The sequence below is a fragment of the Leptopilina heterotoma genome, unplaced genomic scaffold (assembly GCF_015476425.1).
Source record: "Leptopilina heterotoma isolate Lh14 unplaced genomic scaffold, ASM1547642v1 Lhet_228, whole genome shotgun sequence".
Classification (NCBI taxonomy): Eukaryota; Metazoa; Arthropoda; class Insecta; order Hymenoptera; family Figitidae; genus Leptopilina; species Leptopilina heterotoma.
The window spans coordinates 1,657,330-1,684,381 of record NW_025110946.1 but is presented as its reverse complement, the minus strand read 5'-3'; the positions used below and the strand labels follow the sequence as shown (position 1 = coordinate 1,684,381).

Here is a 27,052-nt window from a genome sequence, read left to right as displayed (position 1 = left end):
TTGAAATTTTTCAAAATCGCTTGGGGATTTTATTTATTACCACCAGAGGATATAATCTACCCAATTTCAACCGAATCCCAAAACCTAATAAAATTTTTTGTGTTGAACTGACGTGGAATACACCACGAAACAATCCGAAATCTGTATGCTATAGCTAAGAATCCGAAAATTGTCTGCAACAACCCGGATTTAATCCAACTAAAAGGTATAATCCGAAACAAATACGAAATAATCTTAAATCTGTACACAAAGAATGCGACATTAGTCCGCTTCAATTCGGAATTAGTGTGGTAAAATCATATTTCGAAACAAATACGAAACAATCCGAAATATGTATGCTAAGAATCCGGTAATAGACGGCCACCCGAATTATATTATATCCCTGGTAAAAATTTCGGACTAATCCGGATTACATCTGGGTATATTAGTGTGGATAAGTCCGATAATTGTACGAAAATAATCCGCGTTAATCTAACATCAATCCGAGTGAAATTCTGAATCCTAAATCAGTCTGGAGTAACCTTAAATGTCTATGAATTAAGATAAATTCAAACTATAATTATAGTTTCGTATGACAAAAACCTCACCAAAACCAGATTAATTCCGGATTTAATAATTTCACATTTGCAAGTTGCGTATTATCAGACTAACTTCGGACTGGTTATACACAAACCGTATTTAGTTTGAATTTATCCGGACAAATTTTGAGCGAGAAAAACCTGTCAATAAGCAGATTGTTTCGGATTAGATGCGGATTCACTGGTTAAACCAACCGGATTACTTCTGCATTTACTAGTCGCATATGATCTGACTAACTGCAGACTAAACCGGACTAATTACGGATTCAATAGTTATAAAAAACGGTATTGATTTCAAACTTAATTCATGGTAAAAAAACTCCACAATAAACCGTACTGTTGCGGACAAATTTCGGATTAGTCCGAAATCAGTCCCACTTTTTATTCAGGGTATTTACTTATGGTAAATAAAATATTTAATTCGGCAGTCAATTTGTTTTTACAAATTTACTAGTATTATTAGTTATCTTGTTTCAATATTAAAATTAATACTGATGTGTTTGTTTCTTTTCATTTCTTTTCGTGGCACTTTATAAATTCTATTATGAATTTGAACTCCCATGCAAGCGTGGTATAGTGGTTAGTGTATTCGATATCGGTGCGATATAATGTTAGATAGGTGTAGGTTCGAATCCTCAAGCGTTAGAAATTTTAAGTTAATGTAAATAAAATTGCGACAGGTAAATCGAAAAATATGTTGAATGTACCATAAAGTAATAATAATTAATATGTGTAACTTGTATAATTATTTTTTTATTAACATTCACTAAATTGTCTGGACTAATTTTTGCCTGTTTCGGACTAATTCCGGATTCACTAGTTAAAATTAACTGATTAATTTCGGACTTCATCGGACCAACTCCGGTTTCACTAGTTGTTCACAAACCGTATAGAGTTCGGATTTTTCCGGATTAATTTCAGGTGACAAAAACCTGACCATAAACCGCATTGTTTCGGACAAATTTCGGATTAGTCCGAAATCTGTCCGGTTTTTTAACCAGGGTACCTATCTTGCAAATTTGTTTTAGAAATCACGTAAGTTAGAGGATTGTTTTGGAAACTACGTATCTTTCAGGTTCCGTACAAAAACTACGTATGTAGAAACTGTCGTTTCTATGTCGCTTTAGAAACTCTACATTTTATTATTATTATTTTGAAGTTAATATTTTGTTGTGTATTAATTTTTTCCGTGGGGAAAAAACTGGGCCATTGTGCTCATATCGCTATGGAGATGAAAATATATCAACCATGTGTGTGGTATGAAGACCACTTAATGTCGTTTCTTCTCGGTCCACACTACTGGCCTCTTCAGTAAGCCTACGTAGTGGGAGACATGGCCTAGGCGGGGGTAAGCTAATTCGGAACTTGTATATATATGCTATAAGTCGAGCCACACGGAGAGAAATTTATAGTAGTGGGTAACATAATGATGGTTAGGGTGACCATCTTTAATGCTACATATACAGACAGTAGGGTGGGCCGAAAAATTTTTTTTCCTTTTTTTTATAGGCCTCAGGCTTTAAAAGCTTCTATTTAATGCTAAAAAATCATACACCGAAAAAATGCCTAGGACCCGTATACCGGGAATTGACTAGGTTTCCTAGTTACGAGAGGAACCCACTATAGAATCCTAGTCAAAGTAATAAAATTCAAGAATATAGTTAAAGTGACCAGGAAAATAAAGTCAAATTGACTAGGAGAATAATATTAGATTTACACTGTGTATCATAATTATTTGAAATTGCTAATCAAATTCTTATTATCAAATAAAAAAGAAAAACTAATTAAAAGAAAAAAAATAATTATTGTATTTGAACATATTTATACTTGACTTTGTATTTATATTCCTTGGAATTAATTTAAACTTATGACATAAATATTTGACGCAGGGGGACGCGAACACCTAAACCTAACTAATACGCACTTTGAAACCCGGAACGATAACCACTACACTAAACACGACTTGGTATTTTAATTTTTTAATAGACACTAGATTTTCGAGTCAAAATACAATACTTAATCTGATGATGTTTTATACATTTCAAGTATCACAATTTTATACACTTGTCAAAAACTATTTATTTTTAATTATTTATGCCATTTAAATGAAAATAAATTTAAGTTCACAAATTATTGCAAAGGTTAATTTTCAAACACACTGCGCGATTAAAATAGTAAAAATGTTGTCACCACGTGCGTAAAAATTTCGACGATTTATATTGAAACCTAACCAAAAAAGTCTGAAAGAATTGACTAATATAATTAAATAGTTTACTTTCTAAAACATGGACTATCTATATTTCCACAGGTTCCGAGAAACCAGCAATTTTGATGTATACGTAAGAACTCCATTTTATATACAAAAAATAGACGCGAGTAATGATAAAAAAATCGTTTTACGAAATCACGATAAATGACGCGAAAGATATAGAGGTAAACACTGTCAAAACAGAAGCACACGCGTGGGCATTATGGAAATAGGCAAAATTACTAAGATCCTAGTCAATTTGACTAGGATTTGCAGGGTTGTTTTTGCCAGGCTTGAATTTGTTGAATCAACCTAGCGATCCTAACCATAATGATTAGGAATCCTTATTACTTTTACTAGGTTAAAATTAACTATAGGGTCCCCGTGTAGAAATTTAACCATGGCTTAAATAGGGGCTAGATCTTTTGATCATTGTGTAGGCCATAACATGGCAATTTCTACACGGGTCATAGTTAATAATACCATCGAGATTTTTTTCGGTGTAGAAAAATCTCGGATAAAAAAATTTAAATTTTTCGTAAGCGCAGAGGAAAAAAAATCGAAAAAATCAATATTTTTGATATTTTTACACGGAGAAACTTTTTCTTCTAATATTAAATATATTTGGTTATCTTTATTCTAAAAGTAGGTTAGAATGTGAGGATTTTTTGTGCGTTGTGCTAATAATTTCAACATTAATACGAAAATATGATAAGTTCGTTATATATTAAGCAACCTTCGGTGTTCCAAAATTACTATCTGCATTAGAAATAGTCTTATTTTTCTTTAGAAAAGAATAAGATGCCACTTTTTGTTTGTGAAATAATACGGTAATTCTAACCTTTTTTCCACATATAGACAGAATATATAACAGACATTCTACACGGAGAGAAAAATCTAGCTTTAATAGTATACCTATACTAATTTCGCATTAACTATAGTCACACTTCAAACGCATGAAAACATACCGAAAAACCATGGTGAAGCGTGGACCCATGGTTTTTGGGTATGAATTCATGCGTTTGAAACGTGACTATAGTCATGCGAAATTAGTATAGGTAGTGTCATACTATTAAAGCTAGATTTTTCTCTCCGTGTAACGTAACATACCAATTTTGGAAGGACTGCGGGCGGACTTAACCGATTTCGCCCGAGCATCACCTGACGTCGCGAACTAACCCTAATGTTTTCGAAGTTGAAATTCACACGTGTATGAAAGAAAAAAACCTTTTATTAATAAACGTAAATGTCTCCTCATGCCAAATTAAATTCAAGAACTGTTCCTCAATATAACATAATTTTTTTCACAACTTTTACTTATTTACATAATTTGATTAGAAAGTTATTTAAAAAAATGCTCTCTCTCGAAGGTACATATTTTTTCACTCGTTTAATATATAAGGACGATTCTTCTTCTTCTTCTTGTTGTCTTAATGGCCGCTTGTTTAACAAATAGCCAGTACAAATAATGTTATATGATAGAGTGGATTGTATGGTAGTTGTAGATAGGTTATTCCGGTATGTAGATTTGCCACAGTTGTTTCTAGTGGTTCAGTGTTTATCAGTTGTAGTCAGTAGTGATGCACTGCATTATCCTGGTGTGGTATTGTTGATTACAGGAAAAGCAAATAATTTTTAAAAAAAATGACACTTGTTGCTGAGGATCCTCCTTTTGCTTTGTAGCTTCCAGTTTCTCCTTTTTGTTTGGAAATAATTCGTTGATCGTGATGTGAGTTTGATAATTTTGAATTCTTCACGTGGAAAGTCGGAACAGCTTGGATAAAACTTTATTAATTTAATCCACAGATTAGATCGCTTATTATTTATTATTGATTAATAAAACCAATTTAGTGGTGTTAAAAAACCACTTCCAAATACACTGAACAAACACAAAATTAGATAAAAGCACTTAAATATCAGTTAATTACAGTTATAACACATGTATATTCGAAGAAGGCTCAAACGAGACTCCAAGGACGATTCAACTGTGTACTTCTAACGAATCGTGAGATCTTTCGGTTTCCGTGACCAATCGTCGTGTCTTTATTTGCGTTGTGCGTGTGTGCGTTATTATTATAGGTTAGGTTCTTACGTCGTGTTAAATATATTTACCTACAGTTACAGTGACATTTACTAATGCCATCTACCATCAGATCCAAGTATCACTATCGTCTCTATTATGAGTATCTATAGACAATTAATTTGTTGTGTTTCTTTTTAATTCATGGCTTTCCCAACTTTGCAAAAATTATTATTTTCTTTCTAAAACAACATATTAATTTTCGTTAGTCTCCTTATAAAGAGCTGTAAAATATATACTAAATGAGTGTATTTGATAGTCTCAATAGCAATTTCTATAAATTATGTCGTTTTTCCCTTGAATCTATAACCTAACATACTAAAATGTCTCACCAGTTTTAAGAATTAGTGATATTAAAAGTTTCTCCGTGTACGAAATACTTAAAGTCGCGTACCTATAAATATAAAAATATTTTTTCTCTTTGTGACATTGTTACTTACTAGTATTCTAAAAAAAGAAGTAAATATATTACCAAGCTATAGAAAATGGCACAAACGGCAAACGTTCGAACTTAACATTTTGACTTTTAAATAATTATTATAGGGTCCCTACTAAAAAAATAATGAGGAATCATGACAAAACATCAGAGTTCTGATTATTATTCGTCAGATTTTCTGATGCTTCTTCTTGACTCTGATGATTTGTCATTTTTCAGATTATTTCTGACAGAATTTTTAGAATGGATTTGATGTTTTGTGAGAACTCTATCAGTTTCTCACTTCACTTCACAAACCAGGCTGACCATACTTAAAGCGTATCTTATAATTTCTTCAAAATGAAGTTTCTTAGAATAAATTTTAGATATTTGGAATCATGAAATATCACAGATTTTGAATTTTTAAATTATAAACTTCAATTAGTTAAATTAAACAAATTTCAAGTCATAAAATTTTTGTTTAAAAAATCATAAACCTTCAGAACAATGCCTTTTTTTGCCCACTTGACTCAACTCAGTCACAATGACCAATTTGATACGCACCTTTCTTTAACAATAGATTTTCCTAATCTATTGTGATGATTTAAAAACAAGAATTTTATAACTTTAAAATTCTGCATTTTAACGATTCCAAATATCTAAAATTTATTTTAAAAAACATTTATTAAAATAAATTATAAGGTTTGGGTCATAATTAAAAAAATGATTTTTAAAAATAAATTTTAGATATTTGGAATCGTAAAATACCATAGATTCTAAATTTTTATGTTACAAAGTTGCATTAGTTAAAATACAAAAGTTTTAAGTTATAAAATTCTTGTATTAAAATCATCACAAAAGACTCGGAAATCTATTGTTAAAGAAAGGTGCGTAGCGAATTGGTCATTGTGACTGAGTTGAGTCGAGTGGGCAAAAAAAGGCATTGTTCTGAAGGTTTATGATTGTTTAAACAAAAATTTTATTACTTGAAATTTATTATCAAAACCCTATATTAAAGAACCAGTTGAGACCAGTAGAAATTGAACATGGATCTACTGGTGTCAACTTGCTTTCCAAATTGAAAAACTTTTCCGTGTAGCAATTCTACTGGTTTTAACTTGGAAATCTTATTTATGTAACTGAAACGGATATCTAAGATAAAATTGAAATGGTTCTATCTTGGATTGTCCTCTTCAATTTTTGTTTCGACTTGTTTTAACATGGATTTCCAATCTTATCATCTCTACTTGTATTTCCAAGTTCGCACGTACTACAAGTATCAGCTTGCATTTCCAAATACAAAATTAAGTTCAAGTATCTACTTGGTTCAATTTGGATTCTCGAATACTACATTTCACTTGTCCTGTTAAATTAAAAATCAACAAGCTTGAGTTTGGAACTTCCAACTCCAAATTTATATAGCACAGTGAAGGATTAATGTCATCTTGGTTTAATTTGAATCGGGGATGCATTCTATTTGGAATTTCAAGTTCAAATTTAAAGAGTTTGATTAATCGCTAATTGGAATTCTTTAAATTGTCATTTTCGCCAATTGTTATTTTTGCAAAGAATTATTATTGCAAATTTACATTTTACAAATATTTATTTTAGTTTACTGTTATTTTTCAAATTTGTTATTTTTGCAAACTTGCATTCTTCGCAATGGACAGTTTTACAAATTGTTAGATACTTTTGCTAATTGTTATTTTTTGCGAAACTGCTTTGTTGTGTATCATTATTTCTGCTAATTGTTGTTTTGATAATTTTATTTTTGCGAATTTGCATTTCTCGAATTGATATTTTTATGAATTTGTTACTGTTGCTATTTGTAATTTTGTAATTTTATGAAAATCTGTAGTTCACAACAAAACAATAAAGCACTTTTAACCGTTTTTTTGAAAAAATTTTTGTTATTTTTTTGGATTAACAAAATATATTACAAAATTTAAAAAAAATTAATAACTCCTAAAAGCCGTTAACAATAAATTAATGAAACTTACACTATTTACACAAAATTGTTTACTCTTTTAATAGAAAATATTTGCATGATTGTAAATTTAAAAATTCCGTATTTTTAATAACAATTTTATAAACAATTTTAATTATTTATGTGTTCGACCGCTCCTGTTGCAATGAAACTCATAGGAAGTATACTCAGTAGTCTCTTCTTGAAACCCCCCCAAAAAAAATGTTGGTATTTTCAATTTGGAATGTACATAACGAATTTTTTTATTAAAAACGCGCGCCAACTCCACAGTGGGAAAAAGTTGATTGTTGTGGAAAATTCAGTCTTTTATTTAAAAAAAATTTATAAAAAAACAAATAATAATTGTAACGTCTAGACTAAATTTTCCACGACAATCACATTTTTCCCATTGTGGAATGGACGCGCGTTTTTATTAAAAAATACGTTATGTACATTCCAAAATGAAAATTTTTTATTAGGGTCTTCAAAAAGAGACTACTATGACTATACCTCCTATGAGTTTCATTTCAATTATGGAGGGGTAGAACACATAAATAATTCAAATTATTTATAAAATTGTTATTAAAAATATGAAATTTTTAAATTTACAATCATGCTAATATTTTCTTGTAAGAGAGTGAACAATTTTGTGTAATCAGTGTAAGTTTTATTAATTTATGGTAAAAGGCTTTTGAGTTATTAATTATTTTAAAATTTTGTAATATTTTGTTAATGCAAAAAATTACAAAAATTTCAAATTTCAAAAAACGGTTAAGAGTGTTTTAATGTTTTGTTGTGAACTACAGATTTTCATAAAAGTTTTAACATTTTAGAAAATCAATGAAATTTTTTAACACAGTTGAGCTGGTCTGGCCCAGTCATTTTGGGATTTTTAATTTTTACGAATTTTCTGTTTTTTATTTCGCTTAATGTTATTTTTTGGCAAATATTTGCAAAAAATTACAAAGCGGTTAAATGACATTTGAGCAAAAATGTATTAAATATTTAATTAATATTTTTTACATAATATCATATATTTGCAAATTTCTATAAATATTTTAATTTCTGCTTGTATTTTTATAGGTACTTACAAAAATTATAATATTTTACATAAACTTACGTTTTTCAAAGTTGCAGTTTATATAGACAGGTCGAAAAATATTTCTCACGTCGATTCGGTAGCCGCGGTCGTTAAGCGTTTAGATAGATAGGTCATATACGGGGTTCGATCCCTAAGTTTTAATTTAATTCTTCCAGTTTAATTAAAATGTTTGTATGTTTGGAGCGTGCTAAGAATATAAAGTTATTAATGGTCATAAGAATTTTTTATTATTTTTTCCACAAATATTTTTTTTCAAAACTATCTGTTCAATTGTAACCACCTTGGATTTCCAATTGTGAATCGATATCCAAGTTGAAACAAGTTCATGTTGTACAATGTAACCTATTTGGAATTTCCGGTTGACTGTAATGTTCAAACTGAGACCAGTTCATTTTGAACTTGACATTCCAAATTCAAACCAGCTGAAAATACTTATCTACTGGTTTGAAATTGGAACTTACGTGACAATAACCAACTTAAAGCAAGTAGGCTCCTGATTCTACCCGGTTCTACTGGTTCTTTAATATAGGGAACCTTGATTTTGAAGAAATTATAAGCTATCTCGTGAACTATAACTGATATGTAAAAAGTGATATCATTTTTGAATTTTAATCCAAGACAGTATAAGGTATTTTCTAAAAAACAAAAAATGTGTTCTAAAAAATAATAATCTTTTTAATACACAATCTAACTGGTTTTTAAATTTGTCTAATTGTGAAATTCCAGAAAGTGTCATTAACGTTGTTTCTCTAGGTAATGACTTTAAATTTAATAATAATAATAATAAATGTTTGAACACTACCATTGATTATATTAAATCAGTTGAAAATTTTATCGACTCTTATAAATTAAATGATGAAATTTCTAATGATATAAGAAACAAACTAATTAAAAATCTACGTTATTTTGAAAATAATACTCCACGACATATTAATATAAACGAACGTATTTATTCTAAAAAGTTATCCGATGCAAAAATGTTTGTTAAAAATCATAGAAATGTTATATTCACCACTGCGGATAAGGGAAATGTCACGGTAGCATTAGACAAGGTAGACTATATTAGTAAAGTTGAAAACTTATTATCCGATACTAATACTTATAAAATTTTTAAAAAAATCCGTTACCAAAACTAAAAACTGATACTTATAAAATTTTAAAACATTGGAACAATAATGGTTTTTTGAATAGGAAATATAATGATATTGAACTTACACAAACTAATGCAAATCTTTCAAAATTTTATGGTTTACCAAAAACACTCAAAAAAGACAACCCCCTTAGACCTGTTGTCTCCACTATTGGTTTCCCAACATTTTTCTTTTCCAAGCATGTATATAACATATTAAATGATTCTTTTCCAAAAGCCAAATTTCATATACGAAATAGTTTTGATTTCATAGAAAGAATAAAAAATCTTGATATTCCTGACGGTCACATTCTGATTAGCCTTGATGTCGCTTCTTTATTTACGAATGTTGGCTCCAACCATGTATGTGACTCTATCATTAAACGTTATTCAGTAATTGCACAAAATGTAAATAAACCTCTAGATGACTTATTAGACGCTTGACAATTTCTTTTCAACAACACATTTTTTAAATTTAACAACAAATATTATCATCAAATATATGGTACACCCATGGGCTCATCCATTTCTGGATTGTTTGCAGATATTGTCATGGATGACCTTAAAACGGTTTGTAATGATAAATTATCGTTTAAACCGATTTTCTTTTTTAGGTACGTTGACGACATTATTGCTTGCATACCGGAAAATGGAGTTCATGAGATGATTGACACGTTTAATAATTATGACGAGAGACTACAATTTACATACGAGACTGAAACAAATAATACAATTAACTTCTTAGATGTTCTTATAATTAAAGAAAATAATAAACTTATAACTGACTGGTATAAAAAACCAACTTTCTCCGGACGAACAATTAACTATGAATCAAAACATCCTTTTTCTCAAAAAATTGCCATAGTATCCAATCTTGTCGATAGGGCAATAAAACTTTCGAATAAAAAATTCCATAAGAAAAACATTGAATTTGTCGAAAAAATACTAATTAATAATAATTATCCCATCGAATTTATTAATAAGCACATTAAGAAACGCATGTGTTCCATTGAGTCAAATTCACAATGTAACAAAAGTAATTCGGTTTACAAAATGTTACCGAAAGTTTTCTTGCCTTATGTTCCCAATCTTTATGAAAAAACTTCATATTTCCTAAATAAGTACAGTATTTTAACTATCCCAACCAATAATAAGAACATGAATCATAACTTGGTAATTAAAGGAAAAGATATAAGTAAAAAATCTGAAATCACAAACTCGGTATATAAAATAGGATGCAAAAACTGTTCTGCATCTTATGTTGGACAAACGAAAAGAATGGTGGGTGTTCGTATTAATGAGCACAAAATTTCAAAAACAAATGTTGTTGCTGAACATATCAATTCACTTGGTCATGATTTTGATTGGGATGGATTTTTAGTACTAGATAAAGAAGGTTTATTTAAAAAACGCTTAATTTCTGAAATGATCCACATTAACGTACAAAAAAATTCAATTAATAAAAAAGATGACACATTAAAACTTAGTAGTTATTATACTCATTTTCTTAATGAAAAGAAGGATTTATAATCAGCTGTCTTTTCAGTTTACCTTGACATTTCTCTTTCTTAGTTTTGTTTATCGATGGGGCATTGACCCTGAAAAATTGTACATCGTTCACTCGTACTTGTCTGTATATTTGTTTAGTGTCATATTGTAATCGTAGCGACAAAGATGTACCTATCTTAATTTATAATTTTAATTTTTCTAATTTTCTTTTTTTCGGTAAATATTTTATTTTTAATTTTTTATTGTTAATCAAAAAATTGTAAAAAATCTTTTTTTTAATATTTTGTTTTTATAATAAATTATAGTTCTGAAGAGGACAGCTGTGCTGCCGAAACGTAAAAAGAATTGAATTTCTTTTATTTTTATTTTCCTTGACTCGGAGTGATCGTTAATTTTCACTATTTATTAGTTCATAAGTGTTGACAAACGTCGAAAAGTGATACAATAATTGTTCTTTGTTTGTGTGATTAATTATCCAAATATGTGAATGAATAAGTGAATTTCAGAAAAACTGTGTGAACAAGTGAAAATTATTTTTTTTATTTTACAATTTTTTTGAAAGTCAATGAAATTCTCAAGCAAGGTACTAGAAATTTTCATTGACTGCTTTTGAAACTCTCATGCAAAAGTACTAGACTGTTTTTAGTATTTTGTGTCGTATCCAAAAGTCAAGTACCGAGTCAATGAAACTTTCACGTACTTTTTTTTCCGTGTATTTGCAGTTTGTATATAGATGTATATTTTAGACGATGCAATATGCTTTTGAATCAATAGCGCGTGCTTTTGTTATTATAAACAATGTATTCAAATATGTTCAAAAGCAGATGCTATAGAATTGACAGTGCGATGCTATAAAATTGTCAGTACCGTGCAGTAAAATTGTAGTCATACTTGTTAAATTTAAAAATGTTAGGTGTTATCATGTTAACATGCATTTTTTAATATGAAAATATATTTCTTCTATTTAATAGCATTTGTATTTCATATAAAAATATCATGCTATAAACTTAAAAAAAATACTTTACTTAACAATGATAAAAATAAAGTCTAAGGATGATTTATAAGTAGGCTATGCCTACACGGAAAAAATTCCGGGACATTAGATGCGCCGAGGATAGTGTCAACAGCAGTACATTTCATTTTGCACGTCTGAGGTGCCATTTCGAGATATCAGACGTACATAATGCACGTCAGATACGCCAAACTGGCACAGAGACGCATGCTTATACCCGAAATCTTTTTTGACCAAATAAGTATTTGATATAAAACTACTTAACTTAAAATTCACATAATATGCACATTATTTGACATAAATTTCATTGTACACAAAAACCATTTAACATAAATATCATTTGTCATAGAATTCATTAAACAGAAATATTATGTTACATAAAACTCAGATAACTTAATTCCCATTTGACATAAAAATTATGTAACATAAATTTCTATTGACATAAAAATCATTTAACATAAATTTCTTTTGACATAAAATTCATTTAACGTAAATTTTATTTGTTATAAAATTCATTTGACATCAATTTCATTTGGCATAAATGTCATTTAACGTAATTCTCATTTGACATAAATATCATTAGACATAAAATTAGCTTGACATAAATTTCATTTGACGTGAATATCATTTAACATAATTATTATTTAACGTAAAATTGAATTTATATAAATTTCATTTAGCATAAATTCCATTTAACATAATTCTCATTTGGCATAAAATTTACTTGACATAAATTTCATTTGGTATAAATCCCATTTAACATAATTTTCATTTGACATAAAGTTCACTTGATATAAATTTCATTTGACGGATAACTCATTACACATAATTCTCATTTGACATAAAATTGAGTTATCATAGATTTTATTTTACATAAAGATCATTTGACATGGAAATATAGGCGCGAATTTTAAAATTGGCGAATCACAATGTTGTTGACAATATCTAATTGGTTACTTTTAAAATTCGCGCCGATATTGTTATGTAAAATGTAATTTGTGTAAAATGATTTTTATGTCAAATGAGAATTTTGTTGAATGACTTTTATGACAATTGAGAATTGTGTTACATTTCTTTTATGTCAAATGAACTTTATGTCAAATGAAAATTATGTTAAATGGGATTTATACCAAATGAAATTTATGTCAAGTAAATTTTATGCCAAATGAGAATTATGTTAAATGGAATTTATGCTAAATGAAATTTATATAAATTCAATTTTACGTTAAATAATAATTATGTTAAATGATATTCACGTCAAATGAAATTTATGTCAAGCTAATTTTATGTCTAATGATATTTATGTCAAATGAGAATTACGTTAAATGACATTTATGTATGCCAAATGAAATTGATGTCAAATGAATTTTATAACAAATAAAATTTACGTTAAATGAATTTTATGTCAAAAGAAATTTATGTTAAATGATTTTTATGTCAATAGAAATTTATGTTACATAATTTTTATGTCAAATGGGAATTAAGTTATCTGAGTTTTATGTAACATAATATTTCTGTTTAATGAATTCTATGACAAATGATATTTATGTTAAATGGTTTTTGTGTACAATGAAATTTATGTCAAATAATGTGCATATTATGTGAATTTTAAGTTAAGTAGTTTTATATCAAATAACTATTTAGTCAAAAAAGATTTCGGGAATAAGCATGAGTCTCCTGGCACAGATGGCGTGCAAAATAAATGTAGAAGAAAATTTGACACAACCTGTACATCTGACGTGCCGAAACTTTTTCCGTGTACTTGAAAAATTAATTTTTTCTCTCACAAGCGGTGATACTTTCATCAGTTTTGTATACACTGGAACCCCCGAACTTTGGATTGCTATGTAATGGTGTCCAATATTCGGAGGGGACACCTTGACGACTGACAGTATAAATATTCAGGGCTGTACGCTTCATTAAAACGAAGATGCGCTTAATTAATATTACATATTCAATTAAAATTTTGTTGTCAATTTATTAAAACATAATTGAAATAGTATTTTAAGCAACAAGGGTATAAAGGCAGCCATTTGTTTACGGTGATTTTTGTGACACGAGTGGAGGTCGAGGGCGCCGTAGGCATTTCGTATACGAAATGCATTTCTTGATATTATAGCATTTTCTATTAACACTATAGCTTCTGTAATAATATTATACAATATGTATTTAAATCTATAGTGTAATAATCAATAGCACGTGTTATTGAACCAACAGTATTTGTATTCGAACGATATTGAATATGCCGTTTATTGCGACAAACAAATATGTCATTGATTCAATAGCATTTTTTTCTCAGTGTGTGTATAACAAATTATTTAAACATATATAAACAAAATTTTAACTTCAATGTCAACTCTACTTTGATACTTATTAAAATATTATGAAACTAAATTATTACTGGTAAAAATGTTAAATTATATAAATAATAAGTGAAGTTTTTTAATTTAATCATTAAAAATTTATTATATTTTAATATTTATTACGACTGACCTAACTATATTTTTCACATCTTTGATTCAATAACTGTAATTCTAAATGATACTGAGAAATTAATATTTTAGGTTTGCAAGTACGTGCAAATTGAATTCACTACTTATGCATACAAGAAATTTTCACATATCTACTCTCTAAATCTAAATTAGTAGTTTTCTACTAATGGAATAGTGCGGATTCGTTTATTAATTTGAATTAGTATGAGTTTTGACTAATTTTTAGTAAAAAACTACTACTTGTTAGTAGAAAACTACTAATTCACTTAGTAAGCCTTATTTTTTTTACCTTGAAAAATCCAATTAAAAAATAAAATTTCATCTTTTTATCAAATGGACATTTTTTTAAAAATTTTTTTCATAAAGGTGAGATTTTTTCCTAAAAAAAATGTGTAGGTCAAAACGCGGAACAAGATCTTTTAAAAAAGTGAACATTAATTTGTTAATTTAGATTTAAAAAATATATGAACAAATAAAATCACAAAAATCGCCTCGAGGAATATCTTAAGAATTTATTCCCCTTAATTTAAAACAAAGAATACCCAAATCGGTTAAAAAATGTAAGCTGTAGACATTTTTTAATAGTAAATTGTAAAAAAAATTCACTGTGGGCCGGTGCACTGCAGAAGTAAATGCTTAATTTGACCAGTTAAAAGTTCTTGTCCCACGTTTTAACCTATACATTTTTTTAGGAAAAAACCTCACCTTTATGAAAAAAATTTAAATAAAAAATGTCCATTTGATAAAAAAATGAAATTTTATTTTTTAAGGAGGTTGTGTACAGGTATGCAGACCTTCGGAAAAAATATTGAATTGACATTAAAGAATTTTTTAATATTATTGTTATTCGTATCTTCTGAAAGAAAAAATATCAAATTTCAAGAAAAAAATTTGCAACTTGCAAAAATTGTTTATTTAATCATTTTGCATATGATCAAAGTTTTCTTCATATTAAAAGGTTAAACTTTTTCAAAACTGATTCGATTTAAGTCAATGATGGCTTATTTTCTTCAGAAAATGGTTCTTTATAACTTGACCGCTCAGATTTATAAAAAAATACACCGCTTTGAAAATATGTTTATTTGTTTAAAAAAAGTGATTTAATTTATAAAAATTTTTTAAACAAATAAGCGTATTTTTAAAACGGTGTATTTGTTTATAAAACTGAGCGGTCAAGTTATAGAGAATCATTTTCTCAAGAAATGAAGCCATCATTGGCTTAAATCGAATCAGGTTTGAAAAAGTTTAACCTTTTAATATGAAGAAAACTTTGATCATATGCAAAATGACTAAATAAACAATTTTTGTAAGTTTCAAAGTCTGTTTTCGGCCTCCTTCAAATTTTTATTTAAATGCTTGAAAAACTCGGTGGTTTCTGGGGTCGCTGATTACGAATATGGTGTTAGTTTTTCAAAATTCAAAATGCTATACGACTTTTTTGAAAAATGAATATTTTCATGAAAATCGTACCTCGGGGGTTTTTGGGGACATTGATTACGAATCTGATGTTTGATATTCAAAATTAACACCATATTCGTAATCAGCGACCCCAGAAACCACCGAGTAATGATTTTCAAGCCAATTAAGTCATATTTTAAAAAAGTCGTCCACCATATTGGATCCACCATTTTGAATTTTGGAAAACTAATACCAGATTCGTAATCAGCGACCCCAAAAACCCCTGTGTAACAAGTTTCAAGCCAATTAATTCATAATTGAACATTTTTTTACCCTTATTTTTTATTCAAAACTCTTATTATATAGGGGTTAATATTCTCCAAACATCACCCTCATTTAACCTTCAATCATCATAATTATCATTTTTCTTTGGCGGAAAATTTATTTCAAGCATTTAAATAAAAATTTAAAGGGGGCCGAAAACAGGCCTTATTGACCCTCCTTCTTTTTTTCTTGAAATTTGATATTTTTTCTTCCAGAAGATACGAATAACAATCATATTAAAAAATTCTTTAATGTCAATGTAATATTTTTTCTGTCGGTCTGAATACCTGTAAACAACCTCCTTAATTGAATTTTTCAAGGTCAAATTTTTTTTTTAAATTTGTTTGTTAGAAAGTGCTGAAAAACAGCAAAAAAACCCAAAAAAGAAAACATCTTTTCGTTTTGTTTTAAAAAAACTACAAATTTTTCAAATATTCCATGTAAATTTGGACGCGGATCACTTGACGTGGAATACCACATGTGTGTGTGTGTAAACATGACATTTTCATAAATATCTCGAGATCATGAAGAGCTTTAGGGATGAATTTTTTTAAAATTGTAAGTCTCACGTGCGGACATAAAATGAGTGTACTTTGGGATAGATTAATAAAGCACGTTAAATTGATTCCTATATCTATTACATCAGATAAGGATATAATATATACCGTTGCATTCCATTCTTGTCAATAAAACACCAACATGCCTCATGAGTGACATGGGTCACTCAGATCAGAGCTCGAGATAACCTCTTTCACAAGTTGTACCTTTGAAAATGGAAAAAGAATTTTCCTTCCGGGTGACTGAGGTAGAATATCGTCCGCGATAAAATTTGCATCGGCTGGAAAAAAAGTTTGGAATATTTTGCATTGAAATTGTGCGGTATTTTTGATCTTGTTGTAGATTGATCATTCCATTTAACAATGAGATAAAAGAGTGAAAGACAAAGATTCAAATCAAAATACAAAACACCTTTTTATTAAGACATGGTTGTCTTATTAACTCACGCATCGCTCATGATAAGTTTGAACCAATGCAATCACGTTGAAATTAAAAATATTTCTTTCAATTTGAAGTTTATCGCAGAAAATATCAGAATCTGACGATTTTCTCAGTGTCTGACCCACATTTGTAATTGATGCATAATCTAATAGTAAGTTGAAATTGATAGAATTTACGCAAAAGGTGTGGAAGTTGGAATTATAGAGTGAAGAGTGCCTTGGAGGTCGGCTGTCACCTCGCATTTGGACCACCCTGTAGTCCATTAATATTCAAAGTACACAAGCCACGTATGAAATCGCAAAGAGGCTGGGCTGACATTTAGCTGAATGTACGTCTATGGGATCCCTTGAAGCGTGGGCGAACCAACAACCTGTCATCCGAACAATTGCTAACTTTTGATTCTTTTTAGAACCCTTTCTACCAACTTACCAAACGATCACATCAGGTGTCCAGATCTCAGTTACAATTATGAAGTGACTGATGAATCACAACCTAGACCTTCCGAATCGCATTTATGCACATATACCTAAAGAAATTGAATGCCAGATAATTAATTTAAGAAACTAGTAAGAAATTATTTCTACTTTCAAGTAGTAGTAGTAACAACTTATTATTATCATTATTTTATTTGTGAATTTTTTATTTGTAATTTTCGAAGAAAGCATTTAAAATAGAAATGATTATTTATTTATTATTTGATACTTATAATAAATCTGATGATATGCAAAGTGATTTTCTAAAGATTACACTTCACTTGATATACTGAAACTTCTCTTTTAATAGTCCACTGGAGGATTAAAAATAAAATACAAATGTGATTTTTTGGCTGTCAAGAATATCGCACTCTGGTTGAAATCAATACAATCTTGTCAAGTCGAAAGCAATGGGTGTAAAAGAATTTAACATAGATTGAAAATGATCTTTGCAAAGCAGACTTGATTTTTTTTGTCAATTAGGTAACTTTCATTGCTTATTATCTGCACAAAAAATCAGTTAAACACTAATGTGTCATAGGAATTGATATAAATTTTACTTTTTTAATTAAACAAATTATATTCTAAGTTCTAAATTATATCTAATATTATCCCTAACATTGCTGCGTACATAGGGTAAACGTACCAATTGTCGAGTAATAAATATTAATTTTTTAATGCGTTATAAATGTGAAAAAAATATATTAATATTATATCCACAAACAAATGAGACATTTTAGACAATTTTTTTTTGTTATTACCATGATAACATCGACAAATGGAAAACCCTCGGCAATTGGTACACTTACCCTATTAGTTAGTTATTCATTAAAAATATTTTTTCGGCATTGTCATCATCAATATTTAATTTGATGCTGTCTATTTTACATTCTTATAATTTTTTCAAATTTTTTCTAAACTATTACAATGCATCCAGATTATTTATAGAATTGCATAGTCAAGCCAAAGTAAATAAATGTAGTTTAGGAATTGAATTTTTAAAAACGCACAATTTATACTAATTTTAAAAATAATACAGTGGAAATTTCACTTGGTATTAAATACGAATTTAGCAATTTAGACTCTAATAGTAAATCAAGACTTGTGGAAACTTATTCATTAAGTGTGGGTGTCACTATAAAAACTTCGATCGTGTGGCACTTGGAGCATAAAAAAAGATTCTAATATTGCAAAGGATTAACTAAAATCGGACAGGCGCTAACGTTTATTTTCATTTTTAACAGAGATAAAAAAAATTTTTATGGATATTTTTATAACATATTAATTAATCTCAATGAAAAATTGACAGCCTTTACTATTGGCGAAACAATTGAACCAACATATAATTTTCTAAAATTGGAAAGCCAACAGTGGCAATAATGACAACCAATAATAGTCCAATATTGGTTGTCATTATTACTCGAATATTGGCACTATTGGCTCACAATATGGCCCTTTAATGAATTTTGTAATGTTTGACTATAATAATTAAAATTCATGACTTGTTTTTGTTACAGAACAACCGAAAGCAGATCAAGGAAGATCATGCGTTGAGACGGAAAGTATTGAGACCGGTTTACGTAAAATAAGAATAGGCCCTCCGAGTCCTTTAAGAGCATCTCCATCCAGAAGTGCAGCTTCTTCATCAGGTGATCAAACACCAAGAGCAGGTTCTATCGCTCGAGAAAATAGTAACCTCTCGAAAGCATCATCAGGCAGCAGAACACCTAGAGAAGGAAACTCAAGTCCTGAGTCAAGTCCTATAAAACGCAAAGGTATCCGTGATAGCGTCAAAAAACCACCGACTGGAAGTCTCAGTAAGGCTTCTGCTGTTCCTAAATCACTTCAAAGTTCATCTAACGGCAGGAACACCTGGAATGGCCGTCAAGTCAGACAAAGACCTAGGCTGCAAGCTGATACATTTTCTGCTTCTCAAAATTCCAATTTCTCCAGGAAGAATCCTGTTAGACAAAGTTTACCAAAGCCGTCAAATGGGCCACAATATGATAGAAATGGACGTCGAATTCGTCCAGCAACATCATCACTACAATCGTCACCAACGAAAAACGCTAATCCTTTGTTAGAGCAAATTCTCCAAAAGGTGGGACATTTACAGGATGATCAACAGGTTGTTCAAAAGCTACAGGACTTTCTGCGGGATTACAAGGGTCATGGTTCTGGGCCAGAGGGTGATCCTACACTCGATTTTACAAGAGCGTGGGTTGATGGTAATGGAATTGTCGAACTACCAACTGAAATCTCTAATTCCATTAGTCCCAGAAAAGATCCAAAATCCACAGTGGAAAGAGGAAATTTTTCAAAAATACCTGCACCAATTTATAAGAGGCCTGTGTCCGTTGCTTCCGATAGTATCTGACCCATTGGTAGAATTCCGAGGACGTGAGATTAAAGGTACTTGGAATCGAGGCTGGTGCTTCCGAATTCATCATTGAATAAGGGTTTGCCTTGACCGAGAAAATAACACAAACCTTAACTCATCGAACATAAGGCAGATAGGAATCCACACAATGTAATTTTTAGTTTTCGATAATTTGAATATCACGCTATTGTATAAAAATAATAAATTCTTTTAACTCGGTGTTCCAATTTTGAAACTTACGCTTTCTGGGTTAAATGATCCGTTTATGAAAAGGTTGGTGACATCCTAAAAATTTAATTTTCGACTGGTGCTTTTAGATTTAACACTTTTAAAAAATCAAAATTAGGAAAAAAGTAAAAGACGAATAGTGAATTTGTTCATCCATAAAAAGATCATGTTAAGAATATAAAGATTCAAATTTGTAAATTCCACAAATTAGTATTTTAAAATAAATAGACGCAATGAATGTACAAATTCACTCATGGAGAATGTAGCATCTGATGTGCAACAATGGAAATGAGAATGGTTAATTAAGAGTGATAAAGTGGAATTTAAATAAAATATTCCCCTAATTATTATTCAATTTAAATTTATAATAAATAATATTATAACACATTATGTTACAGTTGCATGAAAATCTATTGTTGTACATTGGTTCATTTTGCGCATTTCTCATAGTGCAAATGTTTAATGAATACAATGCGCGACTAGGGACGTTTATAGCCAGTCAAGTGCGTTAATAGCGTTCCGATCGGCTTCCAATGTATTTTTGATTGCAGACCGAGTGGTTTAAAATCGATGACCCATGATAGGCGAGTAGAAACTTTCTATTATGACTACAATTCTTGTATAAAAGAATTATTTTGAGATTTTAGTAATAAAAAACTAATTTCTATTTTATTAAATAAAGTTACAAAAAATACTGTTACGACAAGTAGATTATTTTCTACGAGCCTTTATTTTAAGCGTGTTCTGTTATTATGAAAGGTCTGCAATTATTAAAATCATTAATAAAACCAAAGATAAAACAATTCCAACAATTTGAGCTAGTATTTTCATATTAAATTGCTGGTTTGCTTGATCTATGGTTTTTTCATTGATTACAATGAGGACGATAATCGTTTATAGAAATTATTTATTTATATAGTCTATCGGTTGTATTTATTAAAGACAATTTATTTACTCGTTGTAACCTCGTTTTTAAGCACTAAAAATAATAGTGCAAAAAATTAGGTATAAGTTGATGAGAGTAAAAAAAAGTTGTTAACGGAAAGGATTCTGACACGCGAAAATAATAGTATTTTAAGTATACTATGCATTATCAAAAATAACCCCAACAGACTGCGTAGATAGTATATATCCACGACAAAAAAAACGCCATTCCAATGTTTTAAATGTCTTTTTTATACCAAAAGCAAATGTAGACCATTTTTACCAAGTGTCTTATTGTTATTAGTAATGAGAGTCAGTTGTTGGAAAATCTCCATATTTAGAGACAGAATTCATTCTGACCACACGAGTTTTAAATTTAGAAGTAAAAAATATGTGTTGACGTGATAAGTAAAAGACAAGTGGGCGAATCGATAGCAAGAGCCTAAACTATTTTTTTAGTAACTATAGAGAATTGATGATCATGTAAGTGTAAAAAAGCGGAGAAAAATCTTTCTCGCAAATTTGGCAAGACTATTCTTTAATAATCAATAACAAATAGCGATTAATCAAATTTTTTGATTGAATACACAAATAAACATTATTTTAGTACAAACAGCATCTTCAAAAAATAAAACGAAAATTAGCTCAAAATTCGTAAATATTAAAAAAATCTTGTCAAATTCACGAGTTGGAGTGATTTTAGATACTCCATTAACTTTCGAGAGTGTAGTATTTTTTTAAAGGATAGTGCTCACAAAATCTACAACAAATAATCAGTTAAATTATTATTGATCTAAAATGCATGCCGAAGCTTTACATTTGCAGTTCACATATTAATTGTGTCAATATATAAATATCAATTTTTGTGCTCATATGATTATCATCAACTATTACAAATTACGATTATTTCTTTTTAAATATTACAATTATTACCGCGATAATTATTGCTATTATTAATATTAATATACGCGATGTTGCCTATTTTATGTTATAATTTTATCTACGTCAAGTTGTAAACTGAACAAATGAGCATTAAATAAAAACATTGAAAAACCTTTAATATTTTCACTCAAATATATATCCTTAATCCCAACTATAAACTATAATAATTGTGCAATTGAATATAGAATTTTAAATAGTGAATCGTCCATTTTTAATTATTATTTACATATAATATATCATCCCACAAAGCACAGTATTTTTCTGCAAGTTTGCTGCAAGTTTTTCATGCAAACTTCGCAAGTTTGCATCCAAGTTTTCAGCAAACTTGCATACAAATAAAAATGTCACCCTCTTGGCAAGTTTGCAATGAAAACTTGAGGAAAATTTGCTGCAAACTTTCTAAAATACCTAAAAAATTAAAAAAAATTTTTTTTTTCAAATTACATATATTTTGATGAACGATACCTTCCCTGAGGGAAGGTGACTAAAATATAGTGCGCATCTCTAGATGTCATAGTAAACTACTGCGCATACATTTAAGTTTATGCTATTTGGCGCAAGTTTGCTGCAAACTTGCAGTGCAAACTTGCCAAGTGGGTGACATTTTTATATTTATGCAAGTTTGCTGCAAACTTGCAATGCAAACTTGCGAAATTTGCATGGAAAACTTGCAGCAAACTTTCAGAAAATGTCTGTGCTTTGTGGGATTATATCATCAATAAACTTCAAAATTAATGGAAACAAGAAAAAGTAGTTCTAGATAGCGTTATTAACTATTCAATTTATTTTATTATAGTGTTTCTCAATGATAACCGAAAAAACTGAGAATAGAAAGAAAGTAACCCATTATAAGGTTCAACTGCTTATGGATTGTCGTCCTTGCCGCATTTGGTAAGACGGGACCCCCTCCAAGTAAATATAACCAAGGTATACGCGAATCTCGGAAGAGGCCATTTTTAGAAGGTTTTGTCATTTATTTATATTGGCTCTTAAAAGAAAAATAATAATTATTAATTAATTACAAAAATATTACTCTAAATTTTCTTAATTATTACAAGAAAATTTATTTATTATATGTATTTGACTACATAGTCTTCCTCTCGAAGGAAACTAAATAAAATGATTTTTATATTTAAATTGTACCTATTTATATCGATCTTCACTTTATTAAGTAGTTAAATATGGAAAAGAGAAAAACTGACGTGCTTCATTAGTTTTAGAAATTGAAATAAGGAGGAATAATAATTATTGTAAACTACCCAAAATCCATATCAATTATTAAAATTCACAATATTAATAGGTTGTTTTGTAGCAGGGAAACATTCTTAAAAAGAGTACATTAATTTATTACTTTTTATTCCAATTAAATTCAACTTTATATAGGGTAGAGGGCCCCAAGATGGCCAGGGTCCTAAGGTGACCACCCTAGAAAAATTCTTGTGCATTTTTTCGAAGCACTGAATGCTTCAGGTTATTTACATTGTTTACGAAGACGAAGTTTTTGGTTATGTTTAGACATGTATAAGGGTACGATCCCATGTGAGCAGAATACGTCTAGGCCAGTCGTTGGGTCGAAAAAGTACACATAAATGCTAGCAGCAAAGTCTAAATGGTTTCTTGTAGTTTGCGGGCCCCATATAAGAGCCCAATAGTTTGCTCTCGATTCTCAGTTGCGAAAAAGGTTATAAATAATTGTCAAAGTTTGAAAAACGTGGTTTTTTGATTCCCGTTGCTTCCGGTTACATTTTAGAGAAAAAAATTGTTATTGGAAGTTGTAGAGCTTGAAAATAGCTTTTAAATGATTGGTCATACGTTAAAAAATGTTAATTAGTTTATTTGCAAATGAATTTAAACCATTAAAAATAGCACTTTTTTAATTGTTTAATAACTTTGTTAATAATTATCGAATTTGTTTCTAACTTACCAGAAATATTCTCCTTGCGAAGCTGAATAAAACACAAAAAAATTCAACTCGATCGGATAATTAGTTTATGCATAATTCCATTTGTTAACTAAAAACATGTCATTTTTCAACGGAATTTCCAAATTTTTGGCCAGGCGAATTTCGTTTTTTTTTCTTGGAAAGTACAGTTAAGGAGTCAAACTTTCATTCCATTTAAATGGGAAATTGATTTTTTTAATCTAAGTGCATAATAATAGACGTTAAAAAAAGTATGTTTTTTTGACATAAACAAATGGCAATAACTCGGCCAATTTTCACTTTATCGATTTAGTGTAAAGGGCATTTAATTTCACTTGTTTTCACAAAACCTTTCCAAAAAAAAATCCAATCTTACTTCAAGGGGGGGAGTTAGTTTTTTCTTTTTAAAAAATTCCTGACTAGTTAATTATTATTATTTTTAATTGAAATTCGCACTATTTATAGTTAAATACTTGTATTTTATGAAAAAAAATTGATCATACGGATTTGTCCTTTTATTTTGCATTTATATCAAGTGAAAGTATATGCATAGTTTTTTCTACCTTTGGACGGCGGAGTGGGGGAACCGGTGGCGCGTGATTCTCGCCCGCCACAAAACAGAATTCAGCCGTTCAAATTTGCAAAAATGGTCATAACTTCGTTAATTATTGACCGATTTTAATCTTTCTTTTTTTAATTTGATCTACTTTTCAACACTGAATCCAAAAATGAATTTGCATTTTTTGTAAATAAAATATTTTTTATACTAATAAGAAAAAATTTTTTTTAACAACAAATTATTATTCTTATTTTTAGGGTTCCGTACACCTACGGTGTATCGGCGGAACCCTATTGGTGAGACTCTGTTGTCCGTAGCCAAATCGTGTCCCCCCCCCTAGCGGCTAAACTATTTGACCTAAAGAGCTCAAATTTGGTCCAGATATGTATTTTCACTCGTAGATTACAGGAAAAATATAGCGAATGTGATTGGACGTGATGGGCATAGCGTTGTCAAGGAAATAACAAGATTTTTGGCCAAAAATGCATAAAAAGTGACCATTCCCCCCCCTTAACTTCTAAACTATTCGACATGGAGAGCTGAAATTTTGCATGCTGGTGTATTTTTACTCGAATATTACAGGAAAAATATACAGAACTTGATATGTAATGATGGCCATAGCGTTGTCAAGGAAAAACTAAAAAAATAAAAAAAAAATTTGTTTTCCTTAACTTTTACATTATTTGACCTAATGAGCTGGAAATTGGTATCCTGGTGTATTATTACAGTCTGACGACAAAAAATTTATTTAAGAAACTTTTTAAAAAAAAATTTAAAAAAAAATTTTTTTTTTCAAAAAGAAAAATTTTTAAAAATTTTTTTTTAGTTTAAACACGTGGCATTAAATATTTTAAGGAAGAGTGAAATTTTAAGAGAATAAATGAGAGATTGTTTTCTGACTTTAATTTCTTAACTAAAAATAAAAAAAAATTGGACAAGTGCGAGTTGTACTCGCACTGCAATGGCGGGTTCCGTACACAAATATTAAAACAATACTTGCAACATTTATCGGTAATTAGTAGAATTAAAATAAACAATTAAAAAAATATATTAAAATCATTTGATAAGAAGAAATAACTAAAAAACTTAAAGTATTGTATATCTAATATTGTAAACAATAATAAGCAGAGGAACAAAATTTTCAAAATTATAGTTCCTCTGCTTATTATTGTTTACAATATTAGATATATACAATACTTTAATTTTTTAGTTATTCTTTTTTATCAAATGATTTTAATATATTTTTTTAATTGTTTATTTTAATTCTACTAATTACCGATAAATGTTGCAAGTATTGTTTTAATATTTGTGTACGGAACCCGCCATTGCAGTGCGAGTACAACTCCCACTTGTCCAATTTTTTTTTATATTTAACAAAAAATTTTCTTTGTACATCGGCACCTTCACGTGTAAATAATAAATCGGAGTGCCTTGCGCTTACACTCGATGCTAGACGCTTACAGATAAATAATTTTAGATTTTTTTATATATAATATTATTTTAAATTAAATGGAATAATATGTACAAAGAAAATTTTTTGTTAAATATAAAAAATAAGAATAATAATTTGTTGTTAAAAAAAATTTTTTCTTATTAGTATAAAAAATATTTTATTTACAAAAAATGCAAATTCATTTTTGGATTCAGTGTTGAAAAGTAGATCAAATTAAAAAAAGAAAGATTAAAATCGGTCAATAATTAACGAAGTTATGACCATTTTTGCAAATTTGAACGGCTGAATTCTGTTTTGTGGCGGGCGAGAATCACGCGCCACCGGTTCCCCCACTCCGCCGTCCAAAGGTAGAAAAAACTATGCATATACTTTCACTTGATATAAATGCAAAATAAAAGGACAAATCCGTATGATCAATTTTTTTTCATAAAATACAAGTATTTAACTATAAATAGTGCGAATTTCAATTAAAAATAATAATAATTAACTAGTCAGGAATTTTTTAAAAAGAAAAAACTAACTCCCCCCCTTGAAGTAAGATTGGATTTTTTTTTGGAAAGGTTTTGTGAAAACAAGTGAAATTAAATGCCCTTTACACTAAATCGATAAAGTGAAAATTGGCCGAGTTATTGCCATTTGTTTATGTCAAAAAAACATACTTTTTTTAACGTCTATTATTATGCACTTAGATTAAAAAAATCAATTTCCCATTTAAATGGAATGAAAGTTTGACTCCTTAACTGTACTTTCCAAGAAAAAAAAACGAAATTCGCCTGGCCAAAAATTTGGAAATTCCGTTGAAAAATGACATGTTTTTAGTTAACAAATGGAATTATGCATAAACTAATTATCCGATCGAGTTGAATTTTTTTGTGTTTTATTCAGCTTCGCAAGGAGAATATTTCTGGTAAGTTAGAAAC

The 27,052-nt window shown here is 29.2% G+C and overlaps 1 protein-coding gene across 1 annotated transcript in view; it reads left to right on the top strand.

Moving 5' to 3' along the window:
* Window positions 1–22,312, top strand: part of LOC122502433 (GAS2-like protein pickled eggs) — a 306,098-nt gene extending 283,786 nt beyond the window's left edge. The window contains exon 9 of the mRNA XM_043612483.1: window positions 19,243–22,312. Within this exon, the coding sequence (XP_043468418.1) occupies window positions 19,243–20,102 (860 nt within the window). The 3' untranslated portion in view covers window positions 20,103–22,312. The remainder of the gene's footprint in view (window positions 1–19,242) is intronic.
* The last annotated feature ends 4,740 nt before the right edge of the window (window positions 22,313–27,052 follow it).